The sequence below is a fragment of the Camarhynchus parvulus genome, chromosome 2 (genome assembly GCF_901933205.1).
Source record: "Camarhynchus parvulus chromosome 2, STF_HiC, whole genome shotgun sequence".
NCBI lineage: Eukaryota > Metazoa > Chordata > Aves > Passeriformes > Thraupidae > Camarhynchus > Camarhynchus parvulus.
The window spans coordinates 120,645,169-120,669,768 of NC_044572.1; the positions used below are offsets into that span (position 1 = coordinate 120,645,169).

The following is a 24,600-nucleotide window of genomic DNA, read 5'->3' on the forward strand; positions in this document are numbered from 1 at the left end:
GATGCTTATTTGTCTATGTAACTGCAAAAGTTATTTAGATAATTAGCTCAGATGTAGGTATCTGCTTTGAGGCTGTTTAAACTCAGGGTGCATTAATCCCATCTCATTTTGTTTGGCTGTTGATGACTTTTAATTTACGATGTAGTAGTCTCACTGAAACAGCAGCTCCTCTAATAAGCAGAACATAGGTTTCAGTCCACACTGTACCTAAATCCTGTGTTGACAGAGGTTAAATTTCAAAATTTGTAGTCCAGTATGTAAAGCTAAACTGGCTTTAGTTGTGGTTTATTTAAATGTGATATGGTATAAACCAGAAGCAGTCATAAGATCCATATTTTCTGCAACATCCCTGCTGCAAAATGTGGTGCAATCTTCTGGGGTAGAAGAAGAGTCAGCAGCTGGACGCAGTAACTGCTGCTACCATTTAGTTTAACCTGCCCAGCTGGGTTTTGGCTTCAGACAGAGTAGTGTTTGAAAACATTTGTGAAACACTGATAGTGCCATATCTCTGTGTCTTTGATGGTGAACTAGTTTTAACAGGATACTGATGAAAGAAATGCCTGTGTTGACAACTGTTGTGGTGCCATTCAAGCAGATTTGTAGAGCAAAAGAATTGATGCTGAGAACCTGACATTCATGCTAATTGCATTTCAGGGTTTGTTTTTTTCTGCTCTGTCTCTCTGTGTGGAATGAATACCCATGAACAACTTCAAAGCGCACTCTAGCAGTGTTATGCAAAACAAAAGGAATAGTTTCAAGGAGGTTCATACTGCCGAGCAATTTATGATATTTTCAGTGTGTGCCTATCTCACTGTAGAAGGCAACCCTGATGATGATACCTTATCCAAAAGATAAATCTTGTGGTAGTTTTCTGGCAAAGTGAGCAATACTTATTCTTGATAAACAAGTTGAATTACCTTGCATGTAGTACCAAACGATTCCCAGTCAAAGTGCTGGGAATCAGCTGCCTTGATGCACTTCCACCTTCTTGTGCTCCCTTCAGTACCCTGCATTTACCAAGGAATTTTCATAGAGCAGTCATTGAAACCTGGTCACATCAGAGCATGGATGAGGGAACTACTGAATGAGAAATCAGGTGCTGTGAACACCTGTTTTTCAAAAAATTATAGTCTCCCTTTTTATGGAAATTTCCTATATTTTTAAGTAACGGTGTTTGAAGATTTAATTCATCATTTGGCAAGCAAAAGGATCCTTGTCTATAGCTATGCAGAGATTTCTTTTCAACTTTACAATTTCTTTCCAAGATTTAAGTTGTTTTAAAAATGTCCTTAGTTTAAATCTGTAAAATACTGACTGTTTCTGAGTATTGTGGAAGAACTTCTTGAATCAAGTTTAAAGCTTAATTCAGGTCAGGTCAATTTTTATTCCAGTAGCCAGATTTTAATATCACTAATGACATTGTGGTTAAAATTTGAGAAATGTTTACTTCTGGTAGGATGTAAAATAAATAGATTGCTGTGACTCTTCATATTCTTCCATTTTTATTCTGGCTTCTTTTAAAATCCCAAGCATCTTGGCATTTTAAAGATCACTAATTAGTTTTGTATTTGAACTTATTCATTGTGTTATTTGATCTGAATGAACATGAAAACTTAGGTGTTTATCTTTGTATATGGAGATGCTTTCATTGTTTGAAGCCCAAAGCTTGCCATCATGTAAGTGAAATAAGGGAATGCTATTAAAAGCACAAGAATAAAATTTGTATTCCATTAAAGAGGTATATTTTAAATACTTAGGGATATTCTTTTACCTGTTTGTTTCATTTAGCCTACTTTGTGCATGAAATGCATTATATTTAGAACTAATCTGACAGGATTAGTATGAAAATACTTTAAAATAAACAGTCTTTTATCCTTAGAATTAAGATGCACAGCTTTTCTTCATGTAACTTCAATTAGAATAATTAGTTGAGGAAAGAAATTTGGATCTCTTATTTTAATTACTGAATGAGAAGAAGAAAATTCAAGGTAGCATCAAAAATGTAAAGCAGCTAGCTCCTTTCTGTTCTTGATCCCATCTCTGAAACATGTTTATAATTCAGTGGGAAATCTTCAGAATTCTTCAAATTCCACCTACATGTAACTGTAGAATTGGCCTTTAAAAATACCTTTAAGCTAATTTCTAGGCGTAAATTGTGATATGGCATTGCAGTCTTACAGATTTCTTCTACAAGTTTTTAATTTTTTTTCAGAAATTTCATACGAATTCATGTTACTAGCACCTGTGTATAATTTTTGCATTATTGGAGTAGTCAGATATAAATTAAAGATAGTTTTCCAAGTGGTTGCATCAGGGATTAGGATACTATTTATAGAATCACAGATTTGGTAAAGGTGGAGGGGACCACTGTGGGTCACCTGGTCCAACCTCCCTACTCAAGCAGGATTATTCTAGATCACATGGCAAAGGACAGCACCCAGATGATTCTTGAATATCTCCAGTGAGGAGGACTGAGCAACATCTCTGGGCAACCTGTTCCAATGCTCAGTCACCCACACAGTAAAGTTCTTCCTCATGTTTGGGTGGAACATCCTGTGCATCAGTTTCTGCCCATTGCCTCTTGTCCTATTGCCTGGCCCTCCCAAGAAGAGCCTGGCTCCAGTCTCTTGGCACCCTCATACCTGGGGTTTTTCCTCCCCAGGTTCAGGACCCTGCATTTGCCTTTTCTGAATTTCAGATGGTTCTTCTCTGCTCATCTCTTCACCCTATCAGGATCCTTCTGAAGGGCTGCACAACTCTCTGGGCTATTGCTTGCTTCTCCCAGCTTTGTGTCATCAACGAAACTCCTGAGGAGTCATCTGCCCCTTCATCAAAGTAATTCATAAAAAAGTTAAACAATGTTTGGTCCATTATTAAGCCCTGGGGTACACCACTAGGGACAGGCCTCCAAATAGACCCTGCGCCACTGCTTACAACCCTCAGAGATCTGCTGCTCAGCCAGGTCTCAACCTCCCTCACTGATCACTCAAGTCCGCAGTTTCTGAGTTTTCCTGTGAGGATGTTTTGTGAGACAGTGTAAAGAGCCTTGCTGAAGGCAAGATGCTCTTTACACTCTTTTGCTCATGGTAGATGATATCACTGCTCTCCCTCATTCAGCCAGGTAGAGGGAAATCGAGTTGGTCAAGCATGATTTGACTTCTGTGAATCTGTGCATACTACTCCTGATCACCTTGTCCTTCACATTGGTAGAGATGGCCACCAAAATGGGGTGCTCCATTGCCTTTCAAGGGATTGAGGTGAGGCTGACTCTGTGGTATTTCCTGGGTCCTCATTCTTGTGCTTTTTGAAGACTGGGCTTACATTTGCATTTTTTCAGTCCTCAGGCATCACTCTGATCTCCACCAGCTTTCAGACATGATTGTGAGCAGCCTCACTATTGTGTCTGCCAGGTCTCAGCACTTTTGGATGTATCCTGTTAGGGCCCATAGGCTTGTTGATCTCAAGTTTGGATAAGTGTTCTCTGACCCAATCTTACTTGACAGAGGGAAAGTCTTCCTGCTATCATTCCATTACTCTGGTCTCCTAAATCAGGGATCCCTGAGGGCTGGTCTTGTCAGTAAAACCCAATGCAAAGAAGGTGTTCAGTAACTGCCTTCTCTGTGTCCTGATGCCAGGGCTCCCTCCATTTAGTAACAGGCCCACAGTATGCTTAGTTTTTCCTTTGTTATTAATGTATTTGAACAAGTCCTTTGTTTTGTCCTTGTCCTTGACCAGATTCTTGAAGGGCCTTGGCCCTCCTTCTTTCATTTTTATTTACTCTGACAACCTCTCCATATTCTTTCCAAGTGGCCTGACCTTGCTTCCATCTCCTGTGTATTTCCTGGCTATAGTTGAGTAATGACAGGAGCTCTTTATTCATCCACACAGGTCTCTTGCTCCCTTTGCCTGATTTCTTGCTCATGAGGATGCCTCATTCTTGAGCCTGGAGAAAATGGTCCTTGAATATCTTTCCCTCTTTTTATTAAAGGTCATTATAGTGATCCTGGAGATTGGGAAACCTTTTCATTTCTACATTGATTTCTGGATTTATGTTTTATGGCTTCTGTCTTAGTAGGTCTTGGAGACATAAGTAACTATGACTTCTAGCACTCATATCTCTTTTTTTTGTCTACTGGCTGTAGGAGATTAGTGATGTTTTATTCATGTTTTTTCTTTGAAGTCCCTGGTAATCAAGAAAGTGACTCTAATCTCTAGGAAATTCTTTGGAACTGAGACATTTGGACATTTTTCCAGAATGTTTTATAAAATTTATTTTCCTTAGTAGAGAGGTGGATTTTCTTTTTGTTTTTTCTAAATTTTAACTTCTATTGAAGCCATTTCAGTAAGTGGAAGCTTTGATGAGAAAATGAGCCCATAGAACAATGAACATTGCACTTAATGAGTTCTTTCTCCCTGTAGTGCAATTTACACTTGACTGATTTTTTTAATATCTGAATATGTAACACTTTTGATATTTACTCCATCGCATCTCAAAATATACTTAAGTGTTTAAATGAGAAGGAAATTAAGTTATGTCTTGGTACTCATAAATGAAGCTGTTTCAAGTAAAGTGCATTATGATGAGGCCTAGAAAGCAGGAAGTGTGCTTATCTCTGGCTAGGTCAGGTAAATGGAGTAAAGATAATATCTTGTATTGTGGACGAAGGCAGAGAAACAGTTAAAGAAGATGGAACTTTTTTTCAAGACCATATCCAATTTCAACAGTATTTGGAGTGTGGGTGTTCATCTGTCAGGAGGATTAACGATGAATTTCAGTTTTTCATCAAAAAGCTGTACTTTTTGAGTTCTGGATGACTCTATCATGCATAGCTTTCATCACTCTGTAAAGAAAATTTTGTTAAATGTAATTACTTCACAGGCTTGAAGAGCTGATTCAGGCAACTACTATTGATTGCCTAGCTCTAAACTTTAAAAAAAAGTATAATTATTTCAGTTAAAATAGCTGCATAAAATATTTTTAAACTTGTGTGATGAGAAAAATAGAACAATAGTACAATTCCTTTAACTATGACTGATGTTTTAAAAGTGGAAAATGTGGGAGGATGCTTTACAAGAGAATATCTTCTGGCTTTCTGAAGGTTGTAACAGCTATAAGAAATTGTAGCTAGCCTTGGAGGTAGGAAGGTCTAAAACTGAGCAGGTGCCGAAATTTTTGCTCTATTGTAAGTCTAATTTATTCTAAATTTGTACTTCAGAGTCCAGTTGGCAAAACCATTCTTAATAGCAATTATTCAGGAAATATATTAACTTTATGATTCGTTCATCCTAAGAACTAAATCTCCATATTATAAGATTTTTAGGTGACAATACAATATATGCAAAGACAAATTGTAGTGGCTTTTATTTTAAAATATTATGGTCTTGTGATTTTGTGGTAGAAGATGAAGCAACCCTACTACAGCCTATAAGAACAAAGTATTTATGTGGAGGAAGTGTGATAATCATAATGTGTTTTTACAATGATTACAATAGGGAGAAGAACATTTTGTGGTGGTGTGACAACTAAAGGTAGGGGAAAAGAATTATGCAAACTGTCACTTCATGATTTAAAATCAGAACACTTATTTCTGGAGGTTAAATGTTGTGGTTTATGACACAGATATAATGGCCTAGGAGAGTAAGTGGAAAATTCATACAGCTTTCTAAAGTCAGTGGTCTTTGTATACATAGGTAGGTTAAAAGATTTATTCTGTCATTATTATACTATTTGAGTATTTCTGTCAAAATAAATGTTGCATTTTGGGAGTCAAAATATACCCTGCAAATTGTTTACTTGCTGATAATATTAATAATAACAGGCAAAATTCCATCCAATACATTACAGATTTCTGAAGAAGAGAAGCAAGAACAGTGCTTCTTGAGTGAATAAAGTCTTTACATAATTATGGTCTTACATAACCAAGAACATACTTGTTTTTGATGAGTTATCTGATTAATAATTTGAAAACTGCATATCAAAATCCATAGAAAAATAAATTTTAGCATGCGGAATTTGTCTGTTATATTTGTGCAATCTTTGGCTCTGTTAACGAGTTTTCTGCCTTTTATCTGTGCCAAAAATTAGTAGACACGATCTCCAGTGTCTGCATGGGAATTTGGATCTGGAAATACTGGATTACTGTTATTTAAATAGCATAGTCTCACTTAATGAAATTTAGTCTGAACGTATGATGAAATACTTCAGGTTCTATCAACATGTTTTTCTTTCCTGGAGGCATTCTAGTTTCCTAACCTGAGTGTTGGTATTAGTCAGGTATCTAGAAACTATTTCTACAGCTATCAGGAAATTCCAAAAGCCAAGCAAAATTATGGATTCTTTGCACTAGGGCGATGGACCACTTTGAGCAAACCCCAGCTTAGTGTAGTAAAAACTATTCTGCACTATATCCACAATATAGTTTGACTTTTTTCAAGGAGAGTATGTCTTAGTCTGCTTTTGAAAGAAAGAAACTTGGGTTTGCCTTTCAGTTGCAAGCTTATTCTTCCATCTCCCTTAAAGAATAAAAATTAAGGATAAACAACAATTCATAATCTTTTTCTTTACTTCTTCTAAGTATGCCTCTTTACTATCATGAATGCCCCTTTTTTTGCTAACCTATCCATAAAATCAATGAATGATAACTTTACTCTAGTTTTCATAATTTGCATTGGAATTGTGTGGTATTTCAACAAAAGGTTGTTATAGAAAAGGAAGAGGAAATATCATTCATTTCACATAAACTATTTGTTTAGAGGAAACAGTCTTGTTTAAAAGCAGGTTGGATAATACCCCTTCAGTTAAGAAAAACGCCCATTACTGAAAAACAATCTCACAAGACAAAAAATGCACTTAATTTAGCTTGGAAAGTTAAACTAAGCCTTTCAGTTTCATATTTGTGCTTTATTCACTGCAGCATGGCTGCACGTGGTTTCTAAAGGTAATGCTGAGTGGGGATTAAAACTTTTTTTCCTCTTGGTGAAAGCATTTTTCTTTCTTGTGAAACACAAATGCAGTGTACATTTTTCAATTCTTACTTTTCAGTCTTCTGCCTCAGCAAAAGAAACTTCAAAAATTAAAAAAATAACAATTTTTCTTTTTTTCTTTTTTTTTAAAGAATAAGATACACACCAAATATTTTTAAGAAGATTTCCCTTTGTTTTCCTTTATATTTCAGACATGGGACACAGAACTGGAGAGATCTGCAGAGTCATGGGCTGAAACCTGTCTGTGGGAGCATGGACCAGCAAGCCTTCTTCCATCAATTGGACAAAACCTGGGAGCACATTGGGGAAGGTAGTTTAAGATACTATTTTGTGCAATATATGAGATTTTAAAAAATCTAACAAAATTTGCTTGTTAATAAAAGGAAAAAAAATGGCAGAAGCTACAACTTTTGAATGATCTAATACAGTGCTACTGGCTTTCCTAGGTACAGACCTCCAACATTTCATGTCCAAGCATGGTATGATGAAGTGAGAGATTTCACATATCCCCATCCTCATGAATGCAATCCATATTGTCCATATAGATGCTCTGGTCCTGTTTGTACACATTACACTCAGGTATGTAGGTGTGCTTGATTTTAATCACTTATGGAAAAGAGTGGCAGAGACTTCCAGCTACGTTGTGGTCTGACAGAGCACACTAAACCTGCAGCGCATTCCACAGCGCATTAGCACAAAAAGGGTTTGTTCAGACTCCATAATTAAAAGCCCTGGGTATCAATGACAAAGTAAGGTTGTCGTACAAATCTTTAGATTTCATCCTCGTAAATGTCAGCAGGATTGAGGAAAAAGCTCATGAGTCCCAGTGTTAAACTGAGTATATTACTGCTCAGTGCATTTTGCATATTTTGGATAGCTCTTCTTATAATATGTTGAAGAAACAGCTTATTTTAAAAACAAAAAGTTTTCTTAGGTGAATTCCTTAGATCAAACGGTAGTCTTAAAGACCTTGTTTTGACTTCAAAAAGATTTTAAAATTAGTGATAATTTACTTCCTATACCTGAAATCTGTGTATCTAGCCTGAATTTTTGTTGAGGGGTACCAGTCATGCTTTCAATGAATGGGAAATACACGATCTTCTTTATATGGTCCACATATAATTTTTGATATAACATTGGAAAACTTAAAAATTATTAATTTTTAAACAATTTTTTTGCTTTGCTAGCATAATTTACAATTGTATATAATTTTAAAATAAAGTTACCGCTATATTCTTATTTGCTGTATCTCTAACCTGTAATTACATTTACTATTACATGCACGATCGATACATATATATAGCTTTTTTGTGATACTAGCTCTTCACAATAGTTATATCTTAAATCCTGCTGGATCTACAGATTTGGCTTACCTTGAATAAATAGATTTTCAACACCTGTCATATTTTTATCATTTGAAAATTCCTGACTTTCTAATTTTCATTTTTTTGAGATCTGCAATGAAAGATGAATATAGGAGCACAGCCACCTTAGTTTGCAATGACATAAAACCATATTCATTTAAAATCCATTACTTGGGTCTATTCAGTGTATGAGTATTTTTGTTAATGATTTTATCCTTTCTTACCTCCTTTTACTGCTGAAAAATATCTGTTGTCTCAGTCCAACCAATCCAAACCCCTCTGGGTCTTTAGGTTGTACTGGGAACTCCAGCACACAGGACTGTAACTTCCAGCTCACAATTATCAATTAATTGTGATTCCAAGAATCAGATCTTCAGATCATGTTTTGTAAATGTTTTGCTACACTTTCAAATATATGCTTAGAGCGTTTGTATAAAATTAGAGGCATATCTTTACCAGCAAAGTAAAACTTTTCTCTCTGGTAAGGGTATAACTGAATGGCCTTTGACACCTGTAATTAGGCCACTTCAAGCCATTTATAACAGAGGGGAATACATCACTTTGGTAATTTGAGTTTTTGTATATTGGAGATAGTTTTGATTTTAAGTTGATCATCTTTGGTTTTCCTTTTTTCTTTCCCATAGGTTGTTTGGGCTACAAGTAGCAGAATCGGTTGTGCAATTAATTTGTGTCATAACATGAACATCTGGGGGCAGATTTGGCCAAAAGCAGTTTATCTTGTATGCAATTATTCTCCTAAGTAAGTAGATTGATGCCCAAAAATATCTTGAGGGGGCAAGATACTTTATAATAGTCCAGGAAATAATCTGCAAGGAAATCAGTCTGGATTTTCTGGTTTTTGTACTGTTACAATATAGAGCATTGTTCCCAAACAGCCTTTGGCTGCACAAATACTCTTGTGAGTTTTCTGGTGCTTCAGTTTTCTGGCCTGTGTTTTAGTACATATACAGCATCAGAGACATTTATTATAGTGTGATATTTTTCTGAAAAATAAATGTATCTCCCCACTGTGACTTAAAGGAATGTGTAAAAGGAAGCCCTTGGTTAAGATCAAATTTTGTAGGATATTCCATCTAGGAGAGAGTGAAGCCCATTCTCATGAAGTGTAGGAATTTAGTCTTATGGTGCTATGCCAGTCTGAAAAGATCCTACAGTGATTTATGTCAGTTCTTAATTTTTTTTCTTCATGGACTTTTCAACTAGATCCTGTGTATTTGGTGTAGAATCATAGAATCATTTGGATTGTGAAAAACCATTAAGACCATTGACTCCAGCCAGTAACCTAACGCTAGCAAGTCCACCACTAAACCGTGTCCCTGAGTGCCACATCTACACACCTTTGAAATACCTCCAGGGATGGTGACTCTACCACTTCCCTGGACAGCCTGTTCCAGTGCTTGGCAACCCCTTCAGTGAAAAATGCTTCTTAATATCCAATCTAAACCTCCCCTAGTGCAACTTTAGGCCATTTCCTCTCATCCTATTGCTTGTAACTTGGGAATATCAGAAGAATGTTATAATCTATGTGCCTGCTGGTTTTCATTATTTATTTCTTGATATATTAGGTGCTGTTTAATATTAACACGTTAATATGCTCATTGTTTAAGGCATTTTTTGCTATTTTTTTCTGTAAAGGGGTAACTGGTGGGGCCATGCTCCCTATAAACCCGGCCGCCCCTGTTCTGCATGTCCCCCTAGTTTTGGAGGAGGTTGTAGAGAAAATCTTTGTTATAGAGGTATGTACTATTTCACCATTACAGCTATAAACAGGAATAGAAATGTAACTTTCCTTTTGATTTCTTTTCTCACTGTACTTTAACATAGTGGAATAAAATGTATTACGTGTGTGCCCAAAGACAAGTTAGGCCCTACATTACTATGCTGGATGGGAATATGTACTTGTGATACGTGAGGCTGAGTTTTACCAGAGGGAATGGAGTGCACTGAACTCCTGCTGATATGTGCTAATTCAGGGGTTTATGTAGACAAAGATGGAGACTCATTGTGTGCCCTCTATATGCCTTTCTGTAATTACACTGGAAGTCTGTGCAGTAATTTGTTTATAGGGAAAAAATATCTCAGTGACACAGACATGTGATGTATGTAAAAAACCAAGAACAAAGCTAGAAGACATTAGTAATTAAAGAAAATGTCAGCTAGGATGATTATTAACTTACAATTTTTGGAATAGCATTTATAGCACTGAAACTCAGTGTATTATGAAGCTGCTACTTCTTTTTGTTCTACTCTGTGAACAGGTCATTTAGCAATTTTTGTTAATAACTTCTGAGATTTCATATGGACCATATGAAAGCTGCATATGTGTGCCCAAATAGCTTTCTTATGGTTCTAAGTAAGAAATATAGATACAATTATGAGTGTTTCAGAATTATTTTCACTATGTGTGAATAGAAGAGCCTGGTTTTCAGGAGAATGTTACTATGAAATAAGCTTTAATTGCATGCTGTCTATGAACTTGGTAAAACTTTGCCCATGTGTAACAGAGATTGTCCTTGTCCAGTTGGTTTTCTGATGGCATGAAAATATGAAAACAGGAGTGTTAAGAGCAGTTTCATACTTCAATTGTGCTACACATGCTGGGAAAAAAAAAAGTATATATATTTTCTCACTATCACAAACATACTTGAGGTGTTCTATTAATCTTGAGTTCTCCATCTTATGAAGCAGTGGAGACTTTTCCTTGCTTTCTTCCTTTTGTCCACTATTTTATGAGAGCAAAGCTAGTTTACTGAAACATGGTAAGGGATTTACATTCCACACTGATTGTATTTTTCTTCTAAGAGATTTTTTTCTTTTTTGCCTATTTTCTGAAACAGAGGATTCAGAAAGACCTTATTCCCCCCGTGAACCAGAAGAGGAAACCAATGAGATTGAACGTCAGCGATCCAAAGCCCAGGATGCCACTGTGCAAAGCCGGCCAAGAACACATCAACCTTCAGCCTCCACAGGCACAGATGACAGTGAGAAAAATGAAGTGATAAGCACGCAGCAAATGTGTAAGGAATTTACCTGATTTGCAAGTGGTCAACAAAATTGAATTTTCTGGTATCAAAATCATTACAGCAAATTTGCTTTTTGTTTGTTTTAGCTCAGATTGTTTCATGTGAAGTAAGGCTAAGAGATCAGTGCAAAGGAACAACTTGCAATAGGTATGGTAAATTTTACAGTTGTCATTTTGAGATTTTTCTGAAAGGCTATATTTGTACATGAGCTGGAATATTTTCCCTTTTTGTAATCCCAGGATTTAAAACCAAGTTGTATTTAATTCTCTTAGGTATGAATGTCCTGCTGGCTGTTTGGATAGCAAAGCCAAAGTTATTGGAAGTGTACATTATGAAATGGTAAATACTTTTAAATTAGATTTTGTACCAGTAGAGTGTTTGATAAAATGTCTTTTCTGTTGGCATACTAGTTAAAAATGTATTAAGAATGGATTTGGAGTATGTCAGCATTCACCGAAACTAAAAGCTTACACCAAATGTTTAAGAAAGCATCAGATGACATAAATTGACATCTGCTATTCTGTGTGTACTGTGCAAATGCACTTCATACTTATACATACACAGAAGTAGAATTTTTGTGTCCACATATTTACATGCAAATATGTGAAGGTGGGACTAAAGGAGGAGTACAGCAATTTGTGGGTATGCTTGTATGAATTGTTTCAATAAGATGGACCTGCTTGTGTGTCACCTGAATACTAGCTAAGAGTTTATCATTTATTCTGTAGAACAGGAAAACAGTATAGGAAATGACATGTACTGTGAACAAGTGTACTGTAAATGAGAATAATTTATCTCTGAGTTAGGCAAAGTGATGGTTATTTTGCTTGAAATAGCACCTACATGGAATAAGTCAAACATAAAAGACTCTCTTCCAAGTTTTTAATGACACATTGTAATTAAAACCTGCTTTTTGTCTGACATGGATCTGCTCTTTCTGCTCTGTTTTTCAGCAATCCAGTATTTGTAAAGCTGCCATACATTATGGCATCCTAGACAATGAAGGTGGCTGGGTTGATGTGACTAGGCAAGGGAGGAAAAATTACTTTATCAAGTCTTACAGAAATGGTGTTCAGTCAATTGGGTAAGTTTTTCTTAAAATTAAAATGTATGAAAAGGTTTTCATCTGTTTGTTTTTGTTTCATATTAAATACATCAAATTTTAAAAAATATTTTGCTATGCTTTTTGTCATAAAGAATATGAAAATGCTATAAAAAGGCGTGTGGGTATAGAGATATTGTATCCATTCTGAAACTTTAGCCAGTGTTTAATGGTGGACAGAGAGTTGGCACAATAATAATGTGAAAGAAGGTTAAATAATTTACAGAATGACTTGGGCAGTAAGTTAGTGTTTCTAATTAAATAATGTTGAGAGTATTCAGTTAATTAATTGGTAAGAATATATATATTTATTGTCAAAAACTAGCATACTGGCAGATTATTTTATGTGTTTTGGCCATGGACAGAGTAATCTATGGCAGTTAGCAAAGCAATAATATTACAAGTTCATGTTTGTAAATAACCCTCTTGTAGTGTGCATATGGAAAAATAAGAAAATATATCTCTTCCTGGATGCTTTGGTAATTTCATCACAGTTCCACAGTTTACATATGACATTTTTCACAAATATTTTGTACGATTTCTACATTGGCCAGTGATGGAATAATATGCCATACTGGAAACTTAGTTTGGAGGTGTACTGCACTGCTGAGGTGCCTTCCCTAAGACTGGTATGTGAAAACAGCTCCAAATACTTGTAGACATGCTAAAGAAAAACCCAGAAAAGCAACACATAGAAGTGGAGAATGCTTGGCTGTTTCATATACAATTATCCAAGGATAGAAAAACACCAGTATTAATATATTTGAATCTAAGGTGTTACTGGTGTTTGCAAATTATACTCCACTATATCATAATGTATTCTTCAGAGCTTTACATTGATGTCCTTATTTCTGTCTATATTTAGTATATGTGTAATAGTGGTATGTGTGTAGGTCAAAGGGTTGATATTGAGCTGAAAGAAAACAGAATTTTTCTGAGTTATATATTTGGCTCACATGCAAACCCAAGAGTCAAGGAGATAGGTAATCATCAGTGGCTGTACTCTCACTCTGTGCTGTGCAAGCAAATGATACACGCTATGACATCTGTCATCATTTCACTTTTCAACAGATATGTCTAAGGCAGAATAGAGAGGGGCATTGACATGGTAGACCAAATTCAGTGGCCTATAATTTGGACTACCTGGGTAGCACTTAAGTCATTGATACCAATCAGTTTCTCTGGGTCATGTGATGACTGGACTTTGGTTTGATTTACCTGCATAAAAATGAAGATTTGACAAACATTTCTCTTTTTTTACTTGCTTTGATACAAAGAGAGAAATAGATCTTGATTATATCAATACTAACATATGAGGAGGCAGCTTGCTTAGAAATGTAGCAGTAGTTAAGCTGTAAAAAACTCTTTAAACTGGAACCAATTGATTTCCCATCAGTTGAAATCTCTGAGTTTCTTTGCTATATGAGAAAAAACTGTATGATTGTCCAGCCTACAGAGTGTATTTAGCACCTATCCTCTGAGAATTGGAACTCAGGGGAAGTTATTTTGGCTGTGGGATAAATAAAGATTATTTGTCAAAGTTTCAAACCTTCAAAAGGCCCATCAATAAGGCAGGGGATGCCTTGCAGCTACCTGACTCTCACCAGTGTCTGTAGATGGAGTCTTGCATAAACTGCTATTTAATCTATTCAAGAATAGATGAAATAAAGTGGATCTCACCTCTACTGTTTGTTTCAAAACAGAATAAAGGATACAGAAAAGTAAGTGTCAGGGCAGTATACAGCAAGTGTCCTAATCTTCGACTCCGGTGATTTCTTATCAGGATAGTTATTACCAATGGTTTTTCAGCTGTTGGATTTTCTTAGGGTAGGGTCCTGTTCTGAGTATCTCAACAAGCTAGTGAACAATAGAATACATATTCCTACATCAGAGTTTGACAGTGCTAGGACAACAGAAGAATGAGCTACATCAGTGAAAGCTAATTGGAATCCAATAAATGAGCAATGTGCAATTGATGGATCATACAAGTAAATAAACTGATGCCGGCAAACAGTTAGGTCCACAGGAGCAATTTGCTCTAAAGGTGAATAGGGAATAATTTCCTTGGTTTGTTGTTGGTTTGTTTGTTTGTTATTTTTTTAATAAGTAACTTTATGGGTGCCAAAGACATCCTCAGCTTCTTTGTTACAGATGAAAAACACCACAATCAGAGGTATATCCCAGGAGTCGAAAGAGAAGGAAAATAGAAGATGAGAGGAATAAAATAGAAATGTTCATCAATTTGTAATGAAACAACATAATCCACGTAGCTGTTTTTTTATGACAAGAGGAAGCAGATGCATCTGAGTGCCATATAATTACTGGCACTCAAAAAGAAGAAAAAGAACTCTTGCATGTTATACTAGGTTTTTAATGATGCTTATGATAACAGGAGATGCAAGATCCAAGAGTAAAATTTAATGAAACATTTCAGGAAGGCTGGAGGAGAAACTCTTCTCGGTGTCGGAATTGTTGATAGGAACGAACCTTTAGCAAAAGGTGAATGAGCTCTTCTGGTAGATGAAAGCTTCTAAGCAACCACATGCTACATTATGAGGGACCAATATATTGCTTAATTGGTTCCTATCACAAGTGCCCTTTGCAAATTACACTCCTGAAAGAGTTTTACAAACATTCCTGTTTTTGAAACAGTTTTACTGGGAGTACAAAGTAGATGTGTCATTGCAATGAATATATTTCCAACTGGGGAGAAGGGGGTGCAGTGAGTAAAAACTGTTTGGGATATTCTCTTGGGTTTACTTCCATATTTTCTAATAAAAATAATACTAGCTAAAAGAAATCACTGAAATATGTTATTTACTGATAATTTCTAATATTTCTTCTTCAGAAAATACCAATCTGCCAACTCCTTCACTGTCTCTAAAGTAACAGGTTAGTATTTATTTCTTACAAGCTCAGTACTACTCTGTTTTTTCTAAGTAGTAAACATTTACTTTTTTGTGTTTTATTTTCTTCAGTTCAGGCTATCACCTGTGAAACCACAGTGGAACAACTGTGCCCATTTCAAAAACCAGCCTCACACTGTCCGAGGTAAAGTTCATAAAATGTTATTAAAGTGCTGCTCTATTTTCTGCCATTTACTAATTATTTTAGGTTATCTTAAGTTGTTGAGAAAGGTGACAACAATAGATGTAAAAATGAAGTCCAAAATGTTCAAGTGATATTTTAGTCTTTGGTCTCAGTAGAAGGCAAGGTAGGTAAAGATGATCTGCAGGATTTTTCATTAGGAAAATCTCTTTTTCTTTCACTCATTAAGATCCTGTTGCTAATCTTAGTGAAATCCTTACACTAAAGACTGCGAATAAAAGTACATTTTTATTTTTCATTGTCCATTATTATATATATGCACCTTGGGCAAAGTACACTTTATTTCAATTTATTCACCTGTAAAACAGATACAATAGAAGGATTAAATGCAGATAATTATCATAGAAGTTACCTATTTGCTTGGGAGTTCTGGAGAAACTGGATTTTAAAACAATTTTGAAATATATCTGGTTAAGGTAAGGCCTGGCCTGCAGCTTTGCTTTAAATATCTGTGCCATTTCTTTGAAGCCCGTGTTTTAACTCTTCGAAAGGCGCCTCTACCGCAATATTTTGACAAAGGAGTTTGGTAACAGTTGTTAAAACCATAGATGAGTCAAAGGTAAATACACTGCAGCATGATTTACCACAAATTAAGCTGGAGATATCCACAGGATTACTTTCATAGCAATCCTACAGCCAACACAGGAAACAAGTACAAAGCCAAAACTGCTAGGAAAACATCCCTTCATGTAGCACTTGGGCCCATGGACTTACTTGGTGTTTGGCTATGACTCCTGGCTTTCTAGCTGGAAGATGTGGAGAAGTAAGCTAAGGACTGGAACCCAGGAATGGATGGGTACAATCTCCTATCTGTTTCTTTTTCTCTTCATTATTCAAAACTAAAGCTAGCTTCATTAACAGAAAAACAGGTTTTGTCTTTAGGAAAATTAAAAAATAAGTACAAAGTTTAAAATGACATAATTCTGATGTGTCAACTTAAGGAGCTTCACAACAGCAATGATTCATTCAAGATTCCATGCATGCTTTTAATTCTGAAAATGTAGTCTTGGGAATTACAAGCAGTAGTCAGCCATGACATTGATTACACAACCTCATTTTTCCCTCTTACTCCCAACTCATATATCAGCAAGCCTTCAACAGGCATCTTCAACTTCTTGCTTCCTTCTGACAAAAATATCTTTCCTGACTCTTAACAGCATGTTTTAGTTACCCATCTGGCAAGACTCTAGCATGCCCAAGTGATTTGACTTCCCAAATATTGATTGGAGCCTGGATAATATTTTAGAGAAGGTCATTTGCCTAGGGCTGCCCCATGTAGGGTGGCTCAATTTTTCAAATGAAATAGCTCAGAGTAGACCTAGAGTCAGCTGATGGCTCTTACTTGTAGCATATCACAGTTAGCAAATAAAATGCTGACACCTTTTGTACTTTACTTAGGTTCCCACATGTTTCCTTGTGCATTTTGAAGGTATAGAAGACATGAATCACAGAGAAAATTTTCCTCAAATGTTAACAAAATGCAGTTAATAAAGACAGTGTTTGTTTTAGTAGGTTTCTCACCTCCCATAATCAGCTAGGAGTCTCACTGCTTTCCAAGGTTTTTCATTCTAGCCACATATGTCAATGCTTAGCTTCATTATAAGTTGCTAAATTGGCTTCTGTCACCATGTCATCAGTATCAAAGCAGGTCCTCAGTCAGATCTGCCTCTTCTGAGACTGTACATTTTGATAGGGCACTTAGAATAGGATAAATTATAGAATAATGAACAGGCTGCCTCCTCACTGACTTTTCTACTTGCCTCACATATGTTGAACAAGAACACCATCTACTTATCCAAAGGAAAGAAGACCAGACATGTTAAAGTATGATTTTAAGCACTTCATTATGAACTTCAACACATCAGCAATGCTTTCAGTTGTATGGTCAAAACCTCAAAAACTGACAGATGTAAACTAAGATTATGGACCCATATGTATAGACAATCAACTTGAATTTTACTTAATTATGCTATCAGTGAACATGATATATAAATCCTCTGATACTCTTCCTAACTGTTTCTGGTTTTGTTTTTGGTCTTTCAGGGTGTATTGTCCTCACAACTGTATGCAGGCAAATCCACACTACGCTCGTGTAGTTGGTACACGGATTTATTCTGATGTAAGTACAGGGATTTACATTGTGTTATAAAATGAGACATAAAATTCTATGAAAAAAATTATAATGTAACGATCAGATAGAATATTGATACACAGTTTTCCTCCATATGATGATTTTTTACAAAAAAAAAACCCCTTTCTTTTCAAAAAATCTTTTACAGAGGCTTCCATTTAAGGTAGCAGTAGTCAGATGCTGAAGATATAGAAAATTATTTGGAAATTCATTGTAGTCTTCACTAGGCTCTGAACCCATACTTCAGGTTTTTTTATCAAAATTCCCACTGCTCAACATTTGTCCAACATTACCAGTGTATACTCATTTAAACCCTTGCACTTTAAATCCTGATGCAACCATAACTTCTGTCAGACTATACAAAAAATATTGCTCTTAAAATAAATGTCTACAGTCTCATTATTTTGAGTATTTCTTATCTGTGTGAATAGCTAAGTATTTGCGACAGAGTTTTGATATATTTGTGTAAAGTATCTCACACTGTCATATTCTTTTAACAGACTTTTTTTGTCATTCTGTTTGCTAGTAAAATTTTTCCCTGTCTTTTCTACAGCATGTTTAGTTCTGAGGTGGGTGGAAAGTCTGAAAAGAGGTTTGTAATTTATGCCTCTCCTTTGTCATGTCTCTATGAAGAAGCCAGGATGTAGCGGCAGAGAAAGCAGTTTGTATTTTTGGCAGTAAACTCTAGTTTAACTGTCCTATGGATGTCAAAAAGGGTAGTATGGCAACCAGCTGGGTCAGATGTTAATTTTCACTACTTTCCAGTTCTTTGAAATGTGTGAAATATTTATTCCTCAGCATTATGAAACTAACTGATGTCCATTGGATTACCTGAGTGTCTTGCCCTGAAAACACTCTTGTCCATAAGTAGTGTCATGGATGTGAATGGTATTTCCAGTTCAGAAAGATAATTGATTTGTGAACTGGATCCTTAATGTGCATAAAAGGGGCAGTGGAAATAGATTCAATGCAAGTCCAGTTTGTGGAAGATGATTTTCTTTCAGCTCTGTGGTTGCAGTTAAGGGCTACAGACAAAGTTTTCCAGCGTGTTAGAAGAGACTATTGTAGGAGAAAGAAGACATGCTTGTGTTTATCCTTCACAGGGGAAATCTCATAATATGTATTTTCTTTGGCTGGACAAGTCCCATATGACTTTAATTAGTGTAACGATTTAAAATTATTTTAGGTGTACTATCTCATTATTCATCTCCATTATATAGCAACACGTGCAGCCATACTGCTTTTAGGAAAAAATGGATGTAAATACAGGTGAAAAACCAGAGATGGGAGTCTTCTTATCAACTTCAGATGCTGTCAGGGTAGACATTTACACTGAAGGTGATGTTCTAGATTATGTTTTCAGTAGTTTTTAGTACAGAGAGTATAGTGGTACAGGAGACAAATAGGTATCTGCAGAGCAGAAGTATTTTGAATTTTTCAGTGTGTCTACCTTACTTCTTCCAGGGGCTGGAGACCAGGAAATATCCTTTATCTAAAGAGTTTGATGGAGTTGTAAAATTTTCTAGCATTTGAAGGCTTTGATGATACAAATTTTTGTTTCAGTAACCATGTATAGAAATATTCCCTGAAACTTTTGCAAAAGTATTCATAATTCTCTGCTATTGTAAAATATAGAGAATATGATGTAGAAGGATATTAAATAGGTCCATATTCCTGTGATGGTATGTTAAAGACACTTGTGGTTTAAATGTCTTTGTAGAGTAGTGCTATGCTGTGGTAGATACTGGTATTTGTTGAGTATCTGAAGAAGGAAAATAATTAGCCTGGTATTCAGATCCCATGACCTGTTAAAAATACTAACAAGCTTAGGAGTGTTCACAACACAGTAATAAAGCAAAGCCATATAATTCTGTATGAAGTGCTCATACTAGCTTTAAAATACTGTCTTATGGATCCTTTGGAATTTCTTCATCAAAATTAAAGAAACAAACACAAATCTTTGAAGTTTCCAGGAAAGACACAGGGATGCTGATGTAAACCACAAATAATATGCTGAAATTTGTGATAGACATAGTGAAATCCTGTTTTGCTTAAATCAACAGGAAGCTTGCCTTACTGGTTCAAGGAAGTGTGATCTGCATAACATAATACTGAGCACAGGAAATCGTGTGACATCACTACTGGAATCTGATTCCATTTAGATGCATTCTAATAGTCTCATTCCAAGACAATGAGAAGTTATTGAGAGATAAGGACAGATAATACTTTGTAAAAAAAGATGTTCTGTATAGGTTTATAAAACTATATGCATCTATTTGTAGCTATTCCTACAAACTAGTTCATAATTATGAATTTATACTCATGTAATTGTTCATTTATTCAAGAACTATGTGAATATGTTCTCCAGTCTCATCTGGAATGTAGCACCAGAATATCAGTTTATTTTCATCTGAAAATTGCCTCTGAGCTGGCTTCATGAACCCCAGTCTTCTGACGTCTCCTTTTTCACATTTTCCATTCAAGCATCTTGCCTTCACCTTTGAAATGTTGTGCATTAGCCCAGCCATACTTGATTGGTCCAGGTGTGGTGCCAGCCCTAACAATGACCGCATCCTTTGCTGGACATTGTTTCCAACAAGCAGTTAGCCTGCTCTGTCAAAATCTCCATCCCTTGAATTTTCCTTTCCTTTTTACTTGACTAGAAACTTCCAAATAGTGTTGGAACAGCCAGCACATCTTAGCCATCCTCAAATGTAATTATGAAAGTATACCCTTATGTCATGGTATAAAGGGTAAGGGTACATTTTGGTTACTATTACAGAGGTGAAAAAGCTGATCTTTCTTTTCCCCAGTTGTACCTCCAGCCTTTTTTTATATCTCCAGGGGGAACTGAAAACAGAGTTACTGCTGTGTTATTGTACTAGGAATGAATAGAATGGTTTTCTTCTAGTTCTTCAGTGTAGTTAATTGCTTGTAAATATCTTTTATTTCTTCTGACTGTAATCCTGTATTGCAGAGGCCATTATTCCCCCTGGGTATTTGAAATTGCACATGATCAGTCTACTCTTTAGTTACTCGACAGTATGGATAAGTAAGGCATGCTATAATCTTAACAATAAGGCATCTCTTGGTGTTCAGGATATAAAAAATATTTTGCAACCTTGGGAGGAGGAAAAGTACAGAGGGGTATAAATGGCATCTTTTCTGGCATGTTCAAAAACTGCACCCAGCCGTGTGGAAAGAAAAACTCTAAAGCATCTTTGCAGAAGATTATTTGCATAAATTATTTCAGATCTTTACTGCTTTAAATAGTGTAACGTTAAAAGACAACCTATATATGAGTGAACATGGCAAGTCCTGTGCTTAGAATAAAAGTAGGAAAATCACTGCTATTTTAAATTCTTGATTTTAGATAGCATTGAGATTGAAAATGGTTATGATAACATATATAAATTATTCCAATTATAACTGGAACAAATGCAGTTTTTAGTTTAAATTGTGCCCTGTTTCACCAGCTATTTATATTTGCTAAATTTTTAGAGGTTGTTTGTGGAGAAACCTATTGCATTGAAAACTTTTCCCACCAAAAAACCTTGTTTTTAAGTGGAGATACACTGAAGCTGGAGCTGCACTTTGCTATGCTATGTTTTAAAGATTGGGTCCTACCTTCTGGAATATCTAAGTTTCATTCTTCCGATAATTATTAAAATGCTGAAAGAGTAATAGACTAGTGGAAGTTTAAATCAATTATTTAAATTAAAGTTATCAAGAATGTCACTGAGAAATCCTTCTGTGTATATTGTTTATTCCTCATGAGTTCACAAGGGGAATTTGTGACCAGAAAATAGACGTTTCAAGCAGCTGTAAGTGCTGTAAACTTAACAGAGAACTTTCATTTTAGACCTCTATCTTCTGTCTGATGCTCCCATTATATTCTTCATCAAATTAGCTTTTAATATTTACCCATGCCTGGATAGAAAACTGCGATGCTCCCTTTAATTATGGATCATTTCACTAATATTTGAGGCTTTGGCTGATAGATCCTTTCATTTTGAAAGTCTGAAGTATTCAAACATCTTCCTGATCTTTGAACTGAAATAGCCTGAAATAAATTATTTTTGCACCATGGTGAAAATGATCTTAAATCTCTTTCTGAATTCCTATAAAATGGCCTAATTCCTAATGAAGCTGATTTAAATATCGTAAGACTAATAAAAATAGTCATGCAATAATTGTAGTTATTTTATGTTTCCTAGACTTGGTTTAAATACCTGTATTTGTCTTTCTCTAAAAAATGGTGATATAAAAGGATGAGTGCAAAGCTAATCTGTGTCTTCCCTCCTCAGATCTCCAGCATCTGCCGGGCAGCAGTGCATGCAGGGGTGGTCCGCAACCAGGGCGGCTACGTTGATGTGATGCCAGTGGACCAAAGAAAGGTCTATGTGGCCTCCTTTCAGAATGGGATATATTCAGAAAGGTACAGAGCCCATCTGCAAAGGTTACACTTTACTCGTGGCCTTGATAAGGTCCACAGTCTGGCATTGTGTCTGCTTGTAGCTGGGGCAGTGCTGGAAGCCAAACAAACAGGCCACCAGGGGTGATTTACAGAGCTTGTGTAACAGCAGCTGCGGTGACTTTGGAGGAGCTGTGCTGGTGGAGCTGCCTGCCTCCTCTAAGCTCATACAACATTACCCTGAAAAGCTGCTTATAAAATAAAGTAAACCTCTTGTTTGCTTTGCTGGTTCTGTTGCAGCTAACACAATATTGGATAAGAAAATTACAGTTACTCCTTTAAGGATTTTTTAAAAATTAACATTAATGGTGCAGGTTCATTGGTTCCTGATGAACTGTTCATTAGTGATTTACATGGTATCGCACCAGTGATGCTGAATCATACTTAATACTCACAAACATTAAAATTCACAATAATTTAACATATTTTTGATGTTCTTTTTTTAAATAATTTGTTGTTAACAGTGTTTTTGTGAAAGACATGGAGATGCTGTGAATGTTCACTACTTTTGTTGGGTGTATTTATACATTGTGTGATGATAACACATGACTATGTGTTGTAGATTTAATTTAATCCCTGAGAGGGTTCTCCAGGTTCCAAAGGAAGAAAGAGAAATTATTTTAAAAACATTGTACCACTCTTTTTGTCCTGTAAAGCTTAGAATGTTTCTTAGACTAAAAATGATGGCTGCCTAACTAGATTATAGTCTTTCTGAGAAATTTAAGTGGGAAAAAACCTCAAAAGGTTTCTGTAGAAAACTCAGAAGTAAGAAAATATTGAATATTTTTGTCTTGTTTTTAATAGTGGGTAGAAGAATGTCTTCTCCCTTTCTCTCAGACCTCTCAACAGTTCTGGAAGCTTGTAAAATACAGATTTTCTTTGCTCAGTGGATGACTTATTTTACATATTTTTGACTTTTCTCTGTGATCATCCAATTCCCTTAGAGTGCTTCCTTACTGACACTTTCGCTGTCCATATAAATTTTCTTGAGTAGAGGCAGACAGGAAGAATGTTGCAAATTTGATCATTACTTATACTTCAATATATGTATTAGATACTATCTATAAATATAAATTTAAAATATGTATAAATACACATATATTTACATATTAATCATATTGGTAAAGTTTGGGAGGTCAGAAGTTTGGAAGAGAGTCGCATACAAGTTTTCTGTGAAGCAGAAGAATTCTAATGCTGTTGAAGCCAACCTCTTCTATTGTGCCTTTTCTTGCTTCCACCTCCATTTCTCTTTCCTTCCCAGATAATCTTCAGGCTGGGTTGGCTAAAGAAAAAACAATGGACCAATAAATAAGACATGCTGGTCCATGGTCCAATTTTTAAGGCAAAAATATTTATTCTATCAACATTTCATTGGAATTGGGTATTTTTTTTTCTTTTCTTTTGAAGCCAGATACTTATCCATTTAGAAGGCATTCCCTTTGGTTTTGTTAGACATTAGGTCTGTGTAGAAATCTGTTATTCATTGTATAAGCAATTAACAAACGAGTGATCTCCTAGGTCTGCAAGTTCTCTCCAAATACATTTGCTAGAAGAGTAAGCATAAGATATATGTTTTCTCTATTTCCAAAACTCTTTTAGCATTTTGCTTCAATTCTTTAAACCACTATCCCTCATCACAAAGGATTACTTGAATTTTTCTATGTTGTATTTTGTTCCTATTAAGCTGTTTCGGAAAAAAAATCTGAAATTTATGTAGTTTTTATTTGTAGCAGTTTTAAAAAATCCTAGATAGATAAATTGAGGAGTTGTCAGAAGAAGTGCTGCAGGATACTAGAATTAACAATTGAAATTTTTTAAAAAGTTGTTACTGGAGTGTTATGGTCTCAAAAATAACATAAAAACTGGTTTTATGTTTCAGTTTACAGAATCCACCAGGAAGCAAGGCTTTCAGAGTATTTGCTGTTGTTTGAATCTAGCAAGTAAAACATGTAACAGGCAAGTGAAACCAGAGCACTTGGAAAAGATTAATACAGACCATTTCTTGTGATGCCTAAAATTTGTATAAAGCTGTAACATTATTGTACAGAAGATGTATACTGCTTTCCACCAAAAAAATTTAAGTTGCATATAAATCTTAATGAAAAAAATCTGTAAAAATAAACATGGGAGAAAAATTCACTTGAAAATCTATAATGATATATAACATTCCTTTGAATCCTGTGTTAAATATTGCTATATTTTCTTAGCAGTTACTCCTATACAGTTAATTCAAAGCTCATAAATATTCTTTGTTTTCTTCATCTGAATATATTATTATATGGTGCTTTATATATGCCACTAACAGTAACCTTAAAACTATACCAGAGGGAGGCCTGAGTTTTTATTTTCAATGTACATAAAAGAAGTCATCCCAGTATTTTGATAAAATAAAT

At 35.5% G+C, this 24,600-nt stretch overlaps 1 protein-coding gene across 4 annotated transcripts in view; it reads left to right on the forward strand.

The window, feature by feature from the left end:
* The window catches only part of CRISPLD1 (cysteine rich secretory protein LCCL domain containing 1), a 36,533-nt gene extending 12,260 nt beyond the window's left edge, over window positions 1-24,273 (forward strand). For 3 of the 4 annotated variants that reach the window (XM_030969841.1, XM_030969829.1, XM_030969839.1), the window contains 12 exons: window positions 7,176-7,294; window positions 7,431-7,563; window positions 8,993-9,108; window positions 10,005-10,105; window positions 11,207-11,386; window positions 11,479-11,539; window positions 11,665-11,731; window positions 12,346-12,476; window positions 15,343-15,386; window positions 15,473-15,545; window positions 17,646-17,721; window positions 22,041-22,427. In XM_030969841.1, coding sequence (XP_030825701.1) covers window positions 9,047-9,108; window positions 10,005-10,105; window positions 11,207-11,386; window positions 11,479-11,539; window positions 11,665-11,731; window positions 12,346-12,476; window positions 15,343-15,386; window positions 15,473-15,545; window positions 17,646-17,721; window positions 22,041-22,295 — 1,050 coding nt within the window. In that variant the 5' untranslated portion in view covers window positions 7,176-7,294; window positions 7,431-7,563; window positions 8,993-9,046 and the 3' untranslated portion in view covers window positions 22,296-22,427. Of the gene's footprint in view, window positions 1-7,175; window positions 7,295-7,430; window positions 7,564-8,992; window positions 9,109-10,004; window positions 10,106-11,206; window positions 11,387-11,478; window positions 11,540-11,664; window positions 11,732-12,345; window positions 12,477-15,342; window positions 15,387-15,472; window positions 15,546-17,645; window positions 17,722-22,040; window positions 22,428-24,086 lie in introns of those variants that run through there. The other variant, XM_030969834.1, reaches the window with a different exon arrangement.
* The last annotated feature ends 327 nt before the right edge of the window (window positions 24,274-24,600 follow it).